Source organism: Elaeis guineensis, chromosome 5, assembly GCF_000442705.2.
Source record: "Elaeis guineensis isolate ETL-2024a chromosome 5, EG11, whole genome shotgun sequence".
NCBI classification, from domain to species: Eukaryota; Viridiplantae; Streptophyta; class Magnoliopsida; order Arecales; family Arecaceae; genus Elaeis; species Elaeis guineensis.
In genome coordinates, this window is record NC_025997.2 from 119,294,065 (window position 1) to 119,312,353 (window position 18,289).

The 18,289-nt window shown below is 32.5% G+C and overlaps 1 protein-coding gene across 1 annotated transcript; it reads left to right on the forward strand.

Moving 5' to 3' along the window:
* Window positions 1-16,975: 16,975 nt before the first annotated feature.
* Window positions 16,976-17,805, forward strand: LOC105045496 (uncharacterized). Its single transcript, XM_010923790.3, has one exon. It carries the CDS (start codon window positions 17,209-17,211, stop codon window positions 17,653-17,655), a length of 447 nt encoding a protein of 148 aa, XP_010922092.1. The 5' UTR covers window positions 16,976-17,208; the 3' UTR covers window positions 17,656-17,805.
* Window positions 17,806-18,289: the final 484 nt, after the last annotated feature.

Here is an 18,289-nt window from a genome sequence, read left to right on the forward strand (position 1 = left end):
ATATTTGTTCTTTGTGATGGCTATTCATTTTATTCCCCTGATTTAGTTCTGGCAAAATCATTCATCCTCATTATGTGCCTTCCTTTAGAGAAGAAATGGAAAAAAAAAAAAGAAGAAAGAATTCATGTTAATGTCATTTAAGATTCTTAATTCCTTTCATAAGGATCGAAGAAAAGCAAAGATAACCTTCCAAAGAGCGAGAAATAATGTTAATGACTTTATCTAGCTATTTCTTTGAGGGAAAGGAGTTCTTTATTATCATCATCATTGTGTACTTTTTTAAAGGAAATGCTAATTACACCTTTCTTAGATTGAGTTTTCATAGTGTCTGCAAATCAGCTATAACCAAGTGATTGCTGAAATCATCCTTCTTCTAAGTTCAGATTTGGATAGGATAAAAAGCTAGGCTTCGGCCGATCGATGTCTGCTTGAGTTGTGGTTGCCCATCCTTGGAAAAAAATCATGAACTTTCCATCCCCCCCAAATTGTGAGACACCTTGAATTTATGGTAAAAGTTCTGAATTTTTTTGATCATTTCAGGGCCATTATTGTGAGACCTGCAGATGGAAAGCCAAACCAACCTACATTTGCAAACTAATAGTCAATTGGTAGATAATAAACCAATTTGGAGCAAGTTATTTTAGTCTTCAAAATGTTACATCATCTAAGATTCGAAAATACTAGATGAAATTGTCTTTGCACATAATTAGACTGTGCTAACTCTAATGATTAATGTGACAACCGATTGCGAGATACAATGAACAACTTATATGAATTGAACCTTGACACAAATTTTATACGCCGCACATTTAGACTTTGGAAGAAACCAGACGGGAGAAATGGACTGCTCCCGTTCCTCCCTACACTCGGCAGAACAAAACTGATTTTCTAAGGTTAGATCTGCTTGTTGGCTGGTTGCAAATAGTAATCTTGGTTGATTCTTTTAGTCTCCCAGGATTTTCAAACAGCAAGGACTTAATATGTTTTGAGTTTTCAAAATAAAGTTATATATATTTTTTTATTTTTTATGAAGGAAAAAACTCAAAGCCTCGTCCTTTTCTTGACTACTATCTTAAAAGTTAGTCCTTTACGCAGTTAGTATTTTATATTAATTAATTCTTGAACATAACTGGACCTATTATTATACAATCATACTTGCTTTAGACGATGCTTGTACACAAGTCAAATTATGAAATACAAAATGACTATTAAAATAAAAGTTAAATATAAGTCTATTTTCTTTTTCCATCAAAGATTAAATATAAAATAGCGGAGGACCACATACAGTTTCTCCTCCATCTAGAGTGTTGTGACGTTGAATCCAGACATCCATCGACCCTGCAGAGAAAACAACGGCGCGTCCTTTTATCTATAATTTGCTGCTCAAAATCTTCTCCAAATTTCAAGCAAAAGAAATTCTTTGCACGCCGCGCGACGGTGTAGAAAATCTGATGCGGAGCATACTGCACTTTGTTCGATTGATATATATAATTATTATTTTTTAATATATATTTAATATTTAAAAATTAATTTTTTATTTAAAAATTTTATATAATAAAAATATCTCTATTTTTTGAAAAAAAATTATGATATCCTGTCGCATAATATGGCCTAGGATATCATAATATAGTCTAAGATATCATAATATTAAAGAGACATTTTTGTCCAACCATTTTTCAATGCGCATTTAATACTTGCAGATTTATTTTTTCGTCTAAAAATTTTGATTAACGAAAATAATTTTATATTTTGAAAAAAATTATGATATCCTATGCATTTTATGACATTCTGCATTATATTATGACATCATGCGGACAAAAATTATGACTTTTTGGATGCAGGATATCATGATGTGGATATAGAATATCATAATTTTTTCAAAAAATTGAGATATTTTTATCATATAAAATTTTTAAATGAAAAAATGGTCTGCAAATATTCAATGTGCGTTGAAAAATGATGACTATGTGGATTAATTATCGAATAAAATGATGTACTACATGTTAAATTTTTTATACTATCCGTGCATAAAGAATTTTGCTTTCAAGCAATTCTGTCCCTTTTAGAGACCTAATTGCATCAATTCCTTGGGAAAGGCCCATCTTTTCACACTGCCATGATGGAGTCTTCTTTTCTCCTCGTGTTGTATTTGGATAATCTAAATTGCTGGTCGTCTTCCATCCAAACACCTAAAACTCGCCGGCGTTACTATTGGTTATAACTATTTTATCTCGAGGGCTTTGAACCATTCAACAGAATATCATCACATCATTCAGTGAGACTAAAATAAATCTAATGGAAAAGTTCATAGTTAACTGTATGTTTTATTTTCATTCAATAGATAAAATATTTTGAAATTTTGAATCATCTAATAATATAATAATTTTTTATTAAATAATTAAAAATATATAACGTATATGATAGAATAATTCTAACCAATAATATTTTTTTCGTTCAGACCAGCATCGGTCATCGTAGCTCAAGTCTGAAGCACGTGGGAAGGAAAAACCTCATTGATGGAAAAAAAAAAAAAAAAAAACACGCTATTGACCATTGAAAAATGCTTTGAGATGATTCAATGTTTTTTAATCTGACACGAAGCAATGCAACTGATGACAGCAGCAAATATAGAAGTGGAAGTTAGCAAGGACTTGAATGGGCTGAAAAAGTTTCTTAGACCATGAACATATATATATATATATATATCAGATGTGAATCCAATCAGGAGCAAGATTTCAGTGTTGTTTTGTGGTGAGGCTTTTCCTTTCGCATTAATTGTTACATGCTGTATGATACGACCTGGGCAATGGCATCAATTGCAAGAGTCCCTTTCGAAGTCCTTAATTAACTGCTACGGAGTTAATTGGTTCTCTGTCCTAATGTACAATTTGAGTAGACTATCAAATGGGCAACAATTACCACTAACCTAACCTCATTAATCGACAAATGTTCTGTGCTGACCTAAGCCATTGATTGGATGATGATTTAAGGAGGGGGACCAATGGAAGGGAAGGACAATTGTCTAACTAGTTAGATGAAAGGGAATATTAAGAAGAGTAATTCAGCAGGTTTTATGTTATATGACATGAATTATTCTTCTACCATATGGTAAGAGGGGAATGATATAATTTGCAGGATTATTTATTGCCCAATAAGAAGATTTATTTGAATACAACATTTTCAAATCAGCAGATGTGGACTCACTTGATAAACTTTTCATGTGTGCATAATACCGGCATGTAAAGCATTTTTCAGAATCCTCTAATGTCACATGTAAGAATGTAGATTCACTTTTTTCAAAATTGGGGTTTGATGTCAGCTGATAAGCATGTCTTTCAGAAGTCAAGTAGGCTAAGCTTTGAACAACCATTTTTTTTTTTATTATTTGTTTAAAAGAATAATGAGTACAATTTCGCTTAAGTTAGAGGGATCATCAGTTTATGTCCAAAATGGATTGGGGATCTTGTTTAAAAGAATGGCTTTTCAGTTTAAATATTTAAACCGGTTTGACCGGACTCCATGGCTTTTCAGTTTAATTATCCTTTCAAATTTATTTATTATAAGAATTATATATTATTTCCTTCGTAACTTTAAAATTGCACAAGATTTGAATTTTTATTTTGTTTAATAATGATATAGGATTTAGATCGATGAATTTTTGATCCAATTTGTATTTGAATTCAATTTATATCTAATTCGATCCCATTGCCATCTCTATCGATCCCTATGTCTGCTGTTTATTCCTACTATTCTCAAAACTAGGATAAATTAATCATAAATGCTGCACATTTCGGAAAAGATTTTTCGTGCTACATAAGATGATCAACATGTGAAGAGTCATGAATTTGATCATTTTGAACTAAACGGTGGGAGATTGATGGACGTGTGCGCAAGATTTGCCCATAAATGTCTAGTTTTTACTTATTCTTCAATTGTAGTCGACCGATACATGCACGTTGGTTGAAAGAAAATAAAACTAATTCTCATGCAGTTCTCCATTTTCTACTGGGTCGGCATGCGGCTCTCCTTTTGGTAAGCAAGAATTAGCTTGATACATGAAATTATTTATTGAGCAATTTCATGATTTATTCTTAGGGATTTTCACCTTAGGTATTTCAATAATATACTCCTTGTTAGGATGCTAGATTTAAGTCATCCCACCTAGGTTGCCCAACATACATATTTTTTGTTGTTAAGGATTTTCCTTCATCACTTATCGATGGATTGGAAGAAGGATGGATAGGAGAAGAAGGATGGATGAGAAAAAAAAAAGGCTTGAAAAAAAATGGATGGAAGATTCATCCATCTTCTCACGTGCTTGGTAAAATATAGAAAGATGAATAAACATAATTTCTTATTTATTTGGTATAGAACAAATAAAGAAAAAAATGAATGATATTTGTATGATATTTTTATTAAACAATCTATTGATAAAAAATATTATTACTATTATCGATTTATAATATTTATTATACTAAAGAAGTAAGCAACATATAAACTTATAAGCTTTATAATTTATAATTATATAAACATTTAATTTTAATTTAATTAAATTAAAAAAATAATTTTATAAATGAATAATTAATAAATTAAGTAATTTATATATTAATTATGCAAATAAATATTTAAATTAAATTAAATACTCAATTATAAATAGTAAATATGGATAGAAAAATAAAAGATAACTCTAACTATTTAATTAAAAATTAATAATAAAATTTAATAGTATAGATAAAATAAAAATATATAAATAATATAAATGATAAATAAAGGAGACTTATAGTTCTATCAAAAAAATTAATAAGAAATAATTTTGTTAATACAAAATCTATTCGTTATATGTTCTATCCGTTCTTCCTTACATCTTTCTAATCTGGAAAGATGCAAATTGGTAGTTCAGGATGGATGGACAATCCTTTCTTTTTATCTATTCATCTTAAAATTTTTTGAACTAAATGATGGATAAAGATCATCCATCCTCCTCATGACCCCAATCAAACTTAAGATTATAGAAAAGTTGCCTAGACTCAAAAAAATGCAAACAAGCAAAAATTAAACATTTTTTTATAATGTAATTAAAATGGCTATGGCAATGCAATTAACCTCACATAATATAAGAGAAATTGTGTTAGTGAACATCTTTTTTGATTGATCGGTCCTTTTTTAACATCCTCGTGATATGTTGTCCAGTAAGTAGGGAACATAGTCCCTTTCTATCTGTTTGGCATTTTAATAAGAAAACTATGTTTGTACCTGATCAGATCATCATAGAAGATATGTTAGTAATTTGGAGTTTGTCTGTTTATTAACAATATGTAACTCAAAAGTTTGTTATTTTTAGAATAATCCTATATTACGTATTTAACTAAACGTAAATCTACTTAAATATAAATCCTTATCTTAGACTCCCAAATTACTTGATTTTTTGAGTAGATAAGATTTAGTTTTTATCTTTATTTCTCTTTTCTCTCTTAAAATTTGACAAACACAGCTTCAATTTGATGGTGATTCCAGGTGATACAATCTCTGATGATTGGATGATCATGTGAAGAATGGTATCTAATAAAAGAATATTCGAGCACCTATTCACCCTCATCTTTTTCATAGAGAAAATAATTGAGAGAGTGTAAGTTGACTGCTAAATGAGTAAACTCAAGATCACTCATTAAGTATCTACGAAGAGAATTATGTCCGTATAAAAGAAAACTAGGAGAGATTTCTTCATTATAATTTGCCGATTTTCAATGTATTTGAATTTGAGCAATTCAAGTTTGACCTCAATTCCCGTTTAGGATGAATTCTATTTTAAAGAAAACATCTTCTACAATTTGTCTTGAACTAAGTAACATCAAAAATTAATTTAATTTATTCTATATATAAAAAAATTATTTATTAAATAATCAAAATAAAATAATAATAAATTAAGAGATTGACAACATTTTAATCAAAAGATTTCTAACATAAGTGGCAGTGGATTATGAAATCTAATTTGCATTGCTCCAAAAAGGTGCAAATTAGTCATATGGATACAAAAACTTATAATTGCAATTCTAATTCCTCAAGAAAAAAGATCTTGAAAAGAAACAACATTTTTAATGTTTAAGAAGCGGTGGTAGGTTCGCCCTATCACAAAACAGCATATCTATATGGGACTAAAGCTGTGTATATTTGACTTTTCTAAATGATAGAAATCTTGTGCATCGAATGCTCTTTTAAGGTCCGTCCTTTTGCAAGTAAAAAATTTATCCAAAAATTTATATTTTTTTGATAAATATTTTTCAAACAATATTTAAATAAAAAAATAATTTATCTATATTCTTTTATGTATTAAAAAATGATTCAAAAATCTATTATCCATGTTCTTTTATATTATTATTTTTTTGGATAAATTACCATGATCTATCCATATTTTTCATAATATCTTTTATTATATAAATACTATGATATATAATAGTATAATATAATATAATATATTATATTATTATTACATTACTATTATAATATAGTATAATATATTATAATAATATATTATATTATATTGATATCTTATATTAATATAATATCATATATATTATATTATATTATTATATATAATAATATAATATAATATATTATTATATATTATAATATAATATATTATATTATGTTAATATCTTATATTAAAATAATATAATATATCATTATATATAATGATATATTATATTATTATTTTATTATTATAGTATTATAATATTATAATATATCATATTATATTAATATCTTATATTAGTTTAATATAATATGCATTATATATAATAATATATTATATTATATTAGTATATATTATTATATAAATATATTATATTATTATTATATTATTATAGTTTTAAATAAATATTATTATATATAATAATATAATATTATGATGATTATATATTATTTTAATAATATATTATAGTATATTATATTATGTTATGTTAATATCTTATATTAATATAATATTATATTATATATAATAATATATTATATTATTAATTTATTATTATGGTATATTATTATAATATAGTATATTATATTATATTATAATAATTTATAATAATATTATAATATAATATTCCTTAATATAGTATATTATATTATACTATAATAATATTATATTATAAGATTAAGGGTGTATTAGGAATGAATTAGAAATGTTATTTTTTCGGTTGATGGAAAAATGATCTAGACATCTCCAAAATAGATAAGATTTTTTTTTCATTTTATGGATAAATACTATCTATAAAAAAATAATTTATTCATCTTAAAAAAATATAAAAATATGAATAAATTAATTAATAAAAAAATTAATAAATTTTTTTATAATATTTATTTTAAAATAAAATTTTTGAGATCGGAAAGAGAGAGAGAGAGAGAGATAGAGGAGAACAGTTTACCTTCTTATTCCTCTCTACCTCCCAGTTGCCTATTTTACATGACGTACGTTGACAATACATTAGAGGGAGCATGGAGCAGCATCCAATGACCCCCATGAATCACCCGGAAATGTGTAAACAAAAGGACAAACTTACGTCCTTTTTCCTTGGATAAGTTTAACCATTCTCTCGGTTCATTCGTCTGGGCAAGCCATCGAGGTGGCTGGCTTCTTATGAGCTCAGCCTTGGATTTTAAGACACTCTCAAGGCATGATGAGATGCCCCTCCCTTGATCCTGCCGCAATGAGCGGTCCAAAGAGAGCGCTGTGTGCATATCTGACAGAGATGGTGTAATATATATGGGGTGGACGACGCTGTGCGGCCTGTCATTGCTACGTCCATATCATCACCAATTAAAGATACATCCACGTTTCTCTTCCGTAGTTCGTCCGCTACCGCTATTGACTGTTGAAGAGAGAGTAGTCCTCTCTGCCTCCTTCCAGATGAAATGTATAATATATATATATATATATTTCTATACGATACCCATCAAGATATTCTACAGCCATCTTTGTCACACTAAACCCATCAAGGTATTCTACAGCCATCTTTGTCACACTAAATACGTATATAACAAATGCATCTACGGGCACACTCTAGGTCTATTTCCCTGGGACAAAGTCATCATCTGCTGTGCATGAATCTCTCAACTTTCATCTAGGTGATTGGAATTCTAGATACATCGTCATTCTCTATCAAATTCAATATTATTTTGAGTTATTATTCTGACTTTTAGAAATAGTGTTATATGTAATTAACTACATTTTATTTTTGATAAATTAGCTATATATGACGAGTCGCCATTATTTATTATTTCTGGTCATGTTGATGGTGGTAATGATCATTTTTGTGCAGCGATAAAATATTTATAATTTAGTGAAAATAATAGTTTGTTCAAAGGAGGAGTCAGTTTTTGAAGATATGCCACCACCATCAGGATTTAAACTTCAACCTAGCTCTTACCAAAAATATAAAAATAAAAAAGTATTATACACAGGAGTGGTGCCAACCAGCAAAGCTAATATATTATAGCTCTTGATGATAGAATTAATCATATACATATAGAAAATTAGCACCAATTAAATATATGCTAATTAAATTTCGATTTTGTTTGGCCTAGATAGAGGATAAAATGACATGATTTGAAAAATTAATTATAAAAATTGGCTTAACTACATAAAATACTGAGTAGGTCACTATCTGGTTGGTGTAATAAGTTTTTCATGATCTAAAAAGCGGGGTGAAAAAGAACAGAAAACCAGCACATGATAGCACATAACCAGAATAATATTGAGATTTTTTAAAGATAATGACAAGCAAATAAAAAATCTAATATCGAATAATGGTTGGTTCATATGTACTTGTTGAGCGAACGTATAAGTCATAATCATCCTCATCCACACCTCTCCTAAATTATCAAATATGGTAAACATGTATAGCATAAAATAAATGATATAGAGCTAGATCAATTTACAACCACACCCTCTTAGTATCTCTCTATGAGGTTCACCTGGAAATATATAGTACAATTAATTTTTCTGTCTATTACTAATTAATATATGCTTTCTCGCTAACATGTGATTAGATGTAGGGATTTTTAATAATAATAGTGAACATATGATTAAATATAAAATTTTTTAATAATAGTAGTAGGAGCAACAATAATAGTAATATATTATTTTGGTTTAACAATTGATCTAACATCTGTAGTTATTGATTGTATTATATATTAAAGCTGAGCTCACCTTAATCTCATGAGGACTATCCTCAAGTTACTCATATAGAAGATCCTAGCACCAAAGAGATAGAATGCAACAATTCGTTGTCTCTATGACAAAAGCCTTGGATGTAGAAGGATCCAAGACGGTCCTTTTGACAAAATGTGGAAAAAAAAAACACAAGAAGACAATTACTATAAATTTTTCTCGAATCCCCTTCGCTTTCTCTTTGGATGCATTTGTATACATCTATGTGGAAATTAATTTATATAATATAATTGTTTAGTTTCATAATGAATTACACATTTCTTTTAGGAGAAGAATATATCTACTCCTCTTAGCTCCAAAGTCAATAATTAGTTATTCAAGTCAGAGATTCTCATCATTGATCATACCCTACAACGATTAGTATATATGAAAATAACAGAATCATGTATTTCAGTTATTGCTTATCTATAAATCAAGTAGAGAAAAAAGAGATAGTTTCCATTGTCCCAATATACTAAAATTATTCAAGATAAAAATCCACCTTATTGATCATGTCTATACATGTTAAAATATGCATCGATTGAAAATCAATAGGTTTTAATCCTTAAATTATTGTGAAACACTCTGTCATATCATTTTAACCATTTATTTTTTATTTAATTAATTAAAGCTTAAGTTAATGACCACTAAAAGGGCATGACCATTAGTTTTTAAGCATTTTTAGTAGCAAAGATTATAATCAATGGTGCAAATCTTTGATTTGGGTTCTTTCAACCTGAGAGGAGTAGTTCCTCTCATGAGAAGCAAAATCTATCTCTAACAAAATTACTAATTTGTATTTGGCTTGTCTAAAATAAAATATGGTATTCTAAGCTAACAGTTCATGCCATCATATATTTTCTTCCCTGCAACAAATTTATAGGATAGCTATAGTTGGTATCCAAAATATGGCTACCCCATAGGTCACCTTCATGATGTAACGGTCCTTAATTTATTGGTCCTGTCTACAAGATCAGTTGTTGTCTAGCTCTAACGGGTAGATAACCAATGCAAATATAATGCGTTTAACCATAGAATCTAAGGCACTGTTTGGATCACGAATAGCTCATGTTTCAAGAGGTCATTTAATTATTTAGCCAAATACCACCACTTTTTGGGTGGTTAAAGATAGCTTGTCAATGCCACTTTACCTGTTCACCAAAAAAGAAAAAAGAAAAAAAAAAAAAAAAAGAACAAAAGAAGGAAAAGAGAGAGAAGTCACTTAACTCACTTTATTGGGTTAAAGTTGTTGCAATTGAGAATAACTTTAACCTCCTTTTCATTTTTTCTCTCCCGATTTTTACCCTTCTTTTGTCACCTTTAATCTCCTTTTACTGCTGCTGTTTATTTTTATCCACATGACTTGAGGTGGCTTAGCCACTTAGCTATGCCTATTTCAATGAAATATTATTTTTGCCACAACAAAAAATTAAAGAGATGGATAGATAAGTAGCTGCCAAATAATCAATGGTTAAGATTGTCCGCTCCTTCCATTTCCAGCTTCATGATTAAGTGCACAAGTGATGGCATGGATACCAATGGTTAAGATTATATATCCACCCCTAATTTGCTGTCCTATAATCATATGCAACCTAAAAGGATTTTTCTAGTTAACCAGATGGAAACAATTAAGCTAGCTAGCCATGGCAAATTGGCATTCCTATATATCTCTAGTGTGTGTGTGTATGTGATAACCAGATGGAAACAATTAAGCTAGCTAGCCATGACAAATTTGCACTCCTATCTCTAGTATGTGTGCACGTGCATGCGCGCACACATACTCACACACACAAACACATCTATATATACACACACATTTAAATATGTGCGTGTGTGTGCATGGATCTTGGTGTATAAGTAATCTAAAAATAATATATCATATTCCATGGCTCAAATCATTGATATGGGACTCCCATTATCAAATTTAGATTTGGCTGAATTTGACCGAAAATCCCTTAAAGTATATCAAGCCCCCCTCCATCTCTCTCTACAAACACACGCACACATAGGTAATTATATTGCCTGGCATCAATGATCACTATTGAATGCATTGTCAAATTTATACACGATAGAGACCAAACTTATTTCTCAAAGCCCATCACAGATTGCACTAAATTTAGTGGGAATAATGCATCAAAGCTAATCATATATTTTTCTTTAGAAATAATTTGCAGCTCTATTGTGCAATTCTTGACTAAGTAGCTTATTCTAAGAAATGACTATCTTGAGATCCGTGCAGATATTTGTTTAGTCCAACATGTATTATGTTTTGGGGAAACCTTGGATATTTAAGTAGAGCCTAGGATTACAATTAAAGAACTTCTATAAGGTCCTGGATCATCACAAATTCATATAAAAATTAAGAATTTAGATATATAATTTTATGAAAATTCATTATCCATTTTACTTGAGGCATGGACAGTATAGCAATATATTGATTGTTAAAACTAGTAATTGGCCTATAAGTTAGCAATTAGTCTCCTATTTTGGAGGAGGTCCTGGTTTGAAAGCTTAGGCAATATTACTTTAAAAGTTAGTAATTCTTGAATCTCCTCTAGTAAAACTTATATTTGAAATGATTGACAAGCGATTAATTATCGTGACATTCTGCATGATCGAAGGTCTCAAGTTCAAATCTAGGTGGTAGGAGATTTTAATAGAAAAATTATTTGTTATACTTGATCATGTTTGAATTAATCTTGGATCTCTCTCGAGTGGTCGCGGGCTAGTAAGTTTTTTCATTTCCCTTTTTCCAAGGGGACACTTGATGTCCCCACTAAAAAAAGCCAGCTATCTTTCTACCCAATGGATTATCCAACTACATTAGTTACTTAATACTCCATTTCACATGATGTGAACATGTCAGCTAACAATAACCTCCAGTAGCAAAATTAGACGGCCAATTTCGATCGTGCCAAGTCCAGAAAATGTACCTTAAAGCATATGACACAAATAAGTTGAAGAGGCAAATGCACAGGTTCTTAAAGGTGGGTGGCCCCCCCCCACAAAGAGAGAGGCTATAAATTGTAAGCAGTGAAGATGGGACCTGGGCACCAGTTCGGTGGATCTTGGCCACCCCCTCGCCCGGGCAGACTCCTGTGCTTGGATCAGACGTTCTGACAAAGACTGCACGATATCTGCGGTTTTTAGTGCGTGGGTGAGGACCACTCCCTTGTCTCAATGACGTGCCGACCAACCTAAAATGATCTCCGACGCTTCACCTGATCAGCCATCCAACCACTCCCCCCCCCCCCCCCCAAGGACAAAATCCCCCACTTGTTATCCAAGCTAAAGCTAGTTTATGTTTGCAGGTCTCCCTCATGGGTTGTTTTCGTGCTGTGTTAACACCTAAAAGAGAGTTAACTAACTTCCAAAACCCGCGTGAAAGAAACTTTTGCTTTTTGGCTAATAATTGTGATCGCCAACCAATGTAGATCGATGGATGCATGTCATGTGGGTGTGGTAACATACTGTAGGGTGTCGTACGTGGAAGGTTATAATGATCTCGAAGCAAAGGATCCTACATGATTGACACCAAGGACACATGCTGATGCATGCGCTCATAAGAGTACATGCATGCGTGCAGTTTTTAGGGACTACATGGATGGATACACATGCTATCATGACATCGTATGCATGTGCGAGGTACGTAAAGAAAAATGCTCTGCATACCTCGTCGGGGGTGTATCTTTTTGCACAAAAGAAACTTTTGATTTGTGATCGCCAAGAATTTGAGATGGGTATCTGGTGGATGTGGCAACATAATGTGGGGTGCCGTACGTGGAAGGTTATGATCTCGAAGTAAAGGATCTGACATGATTGACACAAGGACACATGCTAATGCACCCATACAGTACATGCAGTTTTTAATTAGGGACTACATGGATACACATGCCGTCATGGCATCATGTGCATGTGTGACGTACGTAAGAAATAGTTCGAAGAAAAATGCTTTTGTGTACCTCACACTATACCTTGTCGGGGCGTATCTTTTGTGGAGAACAAAAAAATCCAGGGAGACTCAGTTTTCTTTGCATGAATCTACTGTTGGATCACTAATCATGACATGGATCTCAAAGCCCTCCAAACTCTATCATTCATTTATTTGTACAAACTGCCAAGTGATTGGTAGATGATCTGATGGTGGATTTGTGTGAAGGAAGGTGAATCCTTCTTACACGCAAAAACTATACCCCTGAGCCTACCATTTCCGACTCAGCATGTTTTGAGCCCTCAAAGGTAGAATGGATGACAAAACCCTTCATGAACAACTTCTTAACATATAGCATACAAAATTTAGTCTGGTACTCATTTGGGAAGCTAGCATCGAGGGATATGCGGAACGTTAATACTCATGAAGTCATGGCTGTGACATCAAATTTGAATAAAACTCTATTTTTATTTCGTGAATTAGACTGGATATTATTATCAAGAAATAAAATTGAACGGGAAATATGATATTATATTTACAAGATTAGGCCTATAGCTTGACTACCTCGAGCCATCTATTTATAGGCCTAACGGTACATTTGATTAGGAAGGGAAGAATATTCTCTAAGATCATACTAGAAATAGAAATCCACATAAGATAAGCTGATAGAGCGAATCATCAATAAGCTCTATTCTACAGAATGAAAGCTGGTAAAGGAAATTCTCGCTATAGAAAGAAAGCTAGTAAGGCAGACCAATCAAATCTTTCTGATTTGTGGCAATTGATCTTCCTGTTATAAAAGATAGAGGTAGCAAATTATTCGTTAAATCTGTCGAAAAATGGTACCAATCTCCAAAATTTGTTAAGGATTTTCATCACAGTTTTCAAATATTTTCAAGAGATCTATAGACATTCTTTGCTACAAAAAGCAAATACCTCTTGTTCCTGGTCCTTAAGATCCAGAGTTAAACCATTTGGGATATTTATTTAATATATGAGAGTATTGACCGAGGAAGGGTGAATCACACGAAGAAATTGGCAGATCTGATGGATGGTAAAATTATAATATTTTAGTTATATATTGGAACAGATGCGTATATACTGCCATGGTACTTCTCCAAAACATACTTTGCAAGTGTTACGTTTGAATTTAAAAAAAAAAAAAAAGAAAAGACAAAACACACACAGATCTTACATACTTGGTTCACAAATTATCTGGTTTGTGTTCAAATAGTCTGCTGTTCTCCCCTTCCGAAAGGATTAATTTTATTTTGCATAGATTTAAGAAAAAAAAATTCTGTTTATCTACCTGTCTATCCATTTACACATGTTTACCCATGCGCACAGATGGACTTACAGGCACAATATTAGTTTTTTTTAAGTAAAATGTTTGTCTGCACAATTTTCCATGACAAAGTGACAAGACTGCAGAGTAGAACATTTAGCGCATATTATCATGTCATTTATTCATGATCTAGCAAATTAATAACTACAGGGTAAAGAATTAAGGACATTATATTTGACCATGGCAAAGTGTGTTTTCTTCCATGCACCTACCCACACGTTTTTTCCTTGATGGAAGAAGTTGGAGCTTCAATGCTTAAAATCTTTCCTTTGCATTAAATCTGAAGCACAAATCACAAAGTCTATGATGTGTATGTTTTTGCACACATGCATGTGCGTATTATTTTCTTTCTTTTTCAGAAAAAAAAAATTTTAACGTCCAATTCTTAAATTTATTCATTGACCTCGAATATTATTGAGCATAAATCACGACATCTAAGACTTAGTGTTTTACGTATAATCAATAAGGAACTGCTTAATTAGTTTGGTTTTAGTGCCTTCAGATGTCAATGCTAAGTTAATCAATATGAAGCCCTTTTGGTTGGGATATGAAAAGCAAATCCAAGGCATATCAGGGTATATTTAGTTGGAAAAAATTAGATCTAGAATGAGAATAGGAATAAATGACTCTAACTCCAACCGTTTGATTAATAGAGCTCCACTTTAACCATTTAGTTAGTACAGTCTCATTCCCATTCTAAGAGAGAATGAAAATACTGTAATCTTTTAAAATTTGATTTCGATCAGGAACTAAACTTGAAGGAAAATATGGCCACTTTGATTCCCCTTCCACTTCATTCCAATTCTAATCATGAGCTACATGCGTCTTGAGTGTAAACTATGAAGTAAGATAATGGAACCAGTGAATTGATCTGGCACAGTTTAGTTAACTGCTTATTTGTTATGATAGACGGAATTCTTCAAAAAAACTCTGCTAACGCTCCAACAAATCCCCATAGGAGTTTTAATAACGATGTTATTCTGCAATAAAAGGAAACCAACCAAACTCATTATTGGCTATTGCAATAATTGTAACGGCTGTTATTTATTTGCCCCATCCTATATTCTTATGAGATTTGAAATTCTTACATTTAGATAATAAAACAACCATGAGAATAGAATTATAATAAAAAAGTGTAGGACAGTAATGGAAGAATACCATTGTTTTTGTCCAAATAACTATTGTAAATATATCTTTAACTTTAGGTTGTGCTATTTTTTAAAAATTTGTATAAAAATAATTTGAAAATGTTAATCTATATTAATAGTGTGAATGTTAATAGAATTAATATTTTTGAAATTATTTGTGCTAATAGTATAAAAATAAACTATGCAGGAGCTAGTGCTTGTCTAATAGTTTAGGCTTAGGCCGACAATTATAGTGGCCAATGACCAAGTCTTCAAACAAACATTTTATACAGAAAATGTCAAAAATTATGTCCGCTCTCAATTTACCATCCTATGATTCTAGCTTGGCACCTTTTTCTATTCGTTACAAATATCAAATAGTTATTTATTTTTGTTATATAATTATGTTATTATAGATCCATAAATAAATAATAACCAATGTAAATTAAGAATACTTTTTGAAACCATTATCATGACCTATATAGTGTTGCAATGTTTATTCTTAGCCATTCCAATCAAATTTTAAATTAAAAATATTATTACCTTATAATGAAGCCCACGAAAATTATTACTGACTATTATAACAATCATGAGGGATACTATTTACCCCATCTTGTACAATCTAGAGCTCTACATATTAAGAATAACACCAGGGATGCTACAAGAGAAGCACACTAAAAAGCAATAACGAAAGAATATTAATGATCGTTATTCACTAATTAATAAAAAAATACTTTTCTTCACATAATAATTTTTTTGGACTAAAATTGATAAAAATAAATCATCAATATTTTGTTGTTTTATTGCCAAAAATTATTCAAATGTTAAATAATACTTATTATTTTTATCATATCATGGTTGTTAAAATGCATTAGCAGTCAAATAATGAATATTTTTTAAATATCCACCACATAAAATCACGTTCAATACATTCTCTCCAAAGCAGTTGTAATAGCGTCAGGGTAAATGGCACCCATCTGTCTCAACGGCTCCTTTTCAATCACAACCTTCAACACTGCGAGTACGGATTGCACCACCACCTTATCTCCAACCTCACCACCCCCAACCCCCGCCCCCCCCCCAAAAAAAAAAAAAAAAAGACTCGAGGGCCGGCTGGGATCGACCGGCCAGTTTGAGCCGAGCCGAGAGCATTCATAATGATGACGTCAGCAGGGCTTGCACCAGTGACGACATCGCGTCGGATCCCATGTTTTGGCGAGCGCCACGTGGCATAAATTATTGAGGCGTTGATGTCTCAGGGTTAGAAAGCGTAGTTGTTGACGTATATTTATTTATTTGCCTCACAAATCCCTCCAATTTTATGGATCCCTCCCTCCCCCCCCACCCCCCTACCCCCAAAAAGTCCATTTCCCTGGATCACATGCCTCCGTTTTTCCACCCCTTTTCCCCTTCCACGAAACCACCCTATCATCCACCTCAGAATCCCCCCACCCTTATAAAAAACAAAAAAATATAGTAAAAAACCGCTCCCTCCCCCCACCCTTTTGTGCTTCCCCCCCACCCCTGTATAGCTATAAAGTGAACCACCTCCACCTCATTCATTTCCCTTCCTTCCCCCCCTTCTTCTTTACTTGCTCTATCGCAGATGGAGAAGTTGAGCGTCCACCAAAAGAACACCAAGCAAGCCAAGGCCAAGAAGAAGCCCATCAAGGTGGTCTACATCTCCAACCCCATGAAGGTCAAGGCTACCGCCTCCGAGTTCCGCGACCTCGTCCAGGAGCTCACGGGCCGGGACTCCAAAGTCGCCGACCTCTCCAGGCTCCCCGCCGTCGAGGATACCGACGACCCCCCTCCGGCCGCCCCTGAGTCAACCACTGGGCCGCCCGCCCAGCCCAACCCTGCACCCACCAATCGAAGCTCGAACTCATGCGACAACGCGCTGAAGAGCGTCTCAGGCTCGGGCTTGGATCCATATGAGATGTTCGACGACCCCTTCAACCCCCAGATGCTGGAGAATCTTCAGGGCTTCTCCCCGTCGCCTCTATACTACGAGCCTCAGAGTCACGTCTTCCGTGACTACGATGCGCCGTGAGAGCTCGCGAGGTTAATAATTAATCTCTTAAGGTTTGAGTGGTATGAGATTGACGATATCTTGTTATGTAACTATGTTTGTGATGGTGTTTATAAATACATCGATCGTAATTTTATTGTTTGATGCACTGCAATTAAGTAATTTCGAAAAGCTTGTGATTTGTTTGTGATCGAGTGTTACCAGGCGGCCTCCATGTTACTCGAGTTGGGGGCTTGAGATGGTGAGGGAGATGACCATGGATTTGATGATAGTTGGTAGGAATAAGACGGAATAAAGTGATAGTTACTTCTTGTGGACCTATATGCTTTTCTCTCTCTCTACAGGTTTCCGTCTATCCTTCATCTTGATCATTGTCAAGATGAGTATATATCCTTTCCAAACCCTCCACCACCACATATGATTGTGGGTAGCAAAGGCATCCTCCATGAAACCCAATTTCAACCTGAAAGATGAACAGTAGTGATCTTTCTCTCTCTCTCTCTCTCTCTCTCTCTCTCACACACACACACACACACAAACAAACAAACACAAACGCGCACAAAAGGGCAACAGATGCATGGTTGATGTGAGACTGGTGAGGCTGTGGTTATCTGAGTTGAGCTGGCCTAAGCATGAAGATTTGGATGAGATTTAC

Bases quoted from the DNA above. Each gene is read 5' to 3' on its own strand.
- LOC105045496 (XM_010923790.3), top strand. From the start codon at position 17,209: ATGGAGAAGTTGAGCGTCCACCAAAAGAACACCAAGCAAGCCAAGGCC.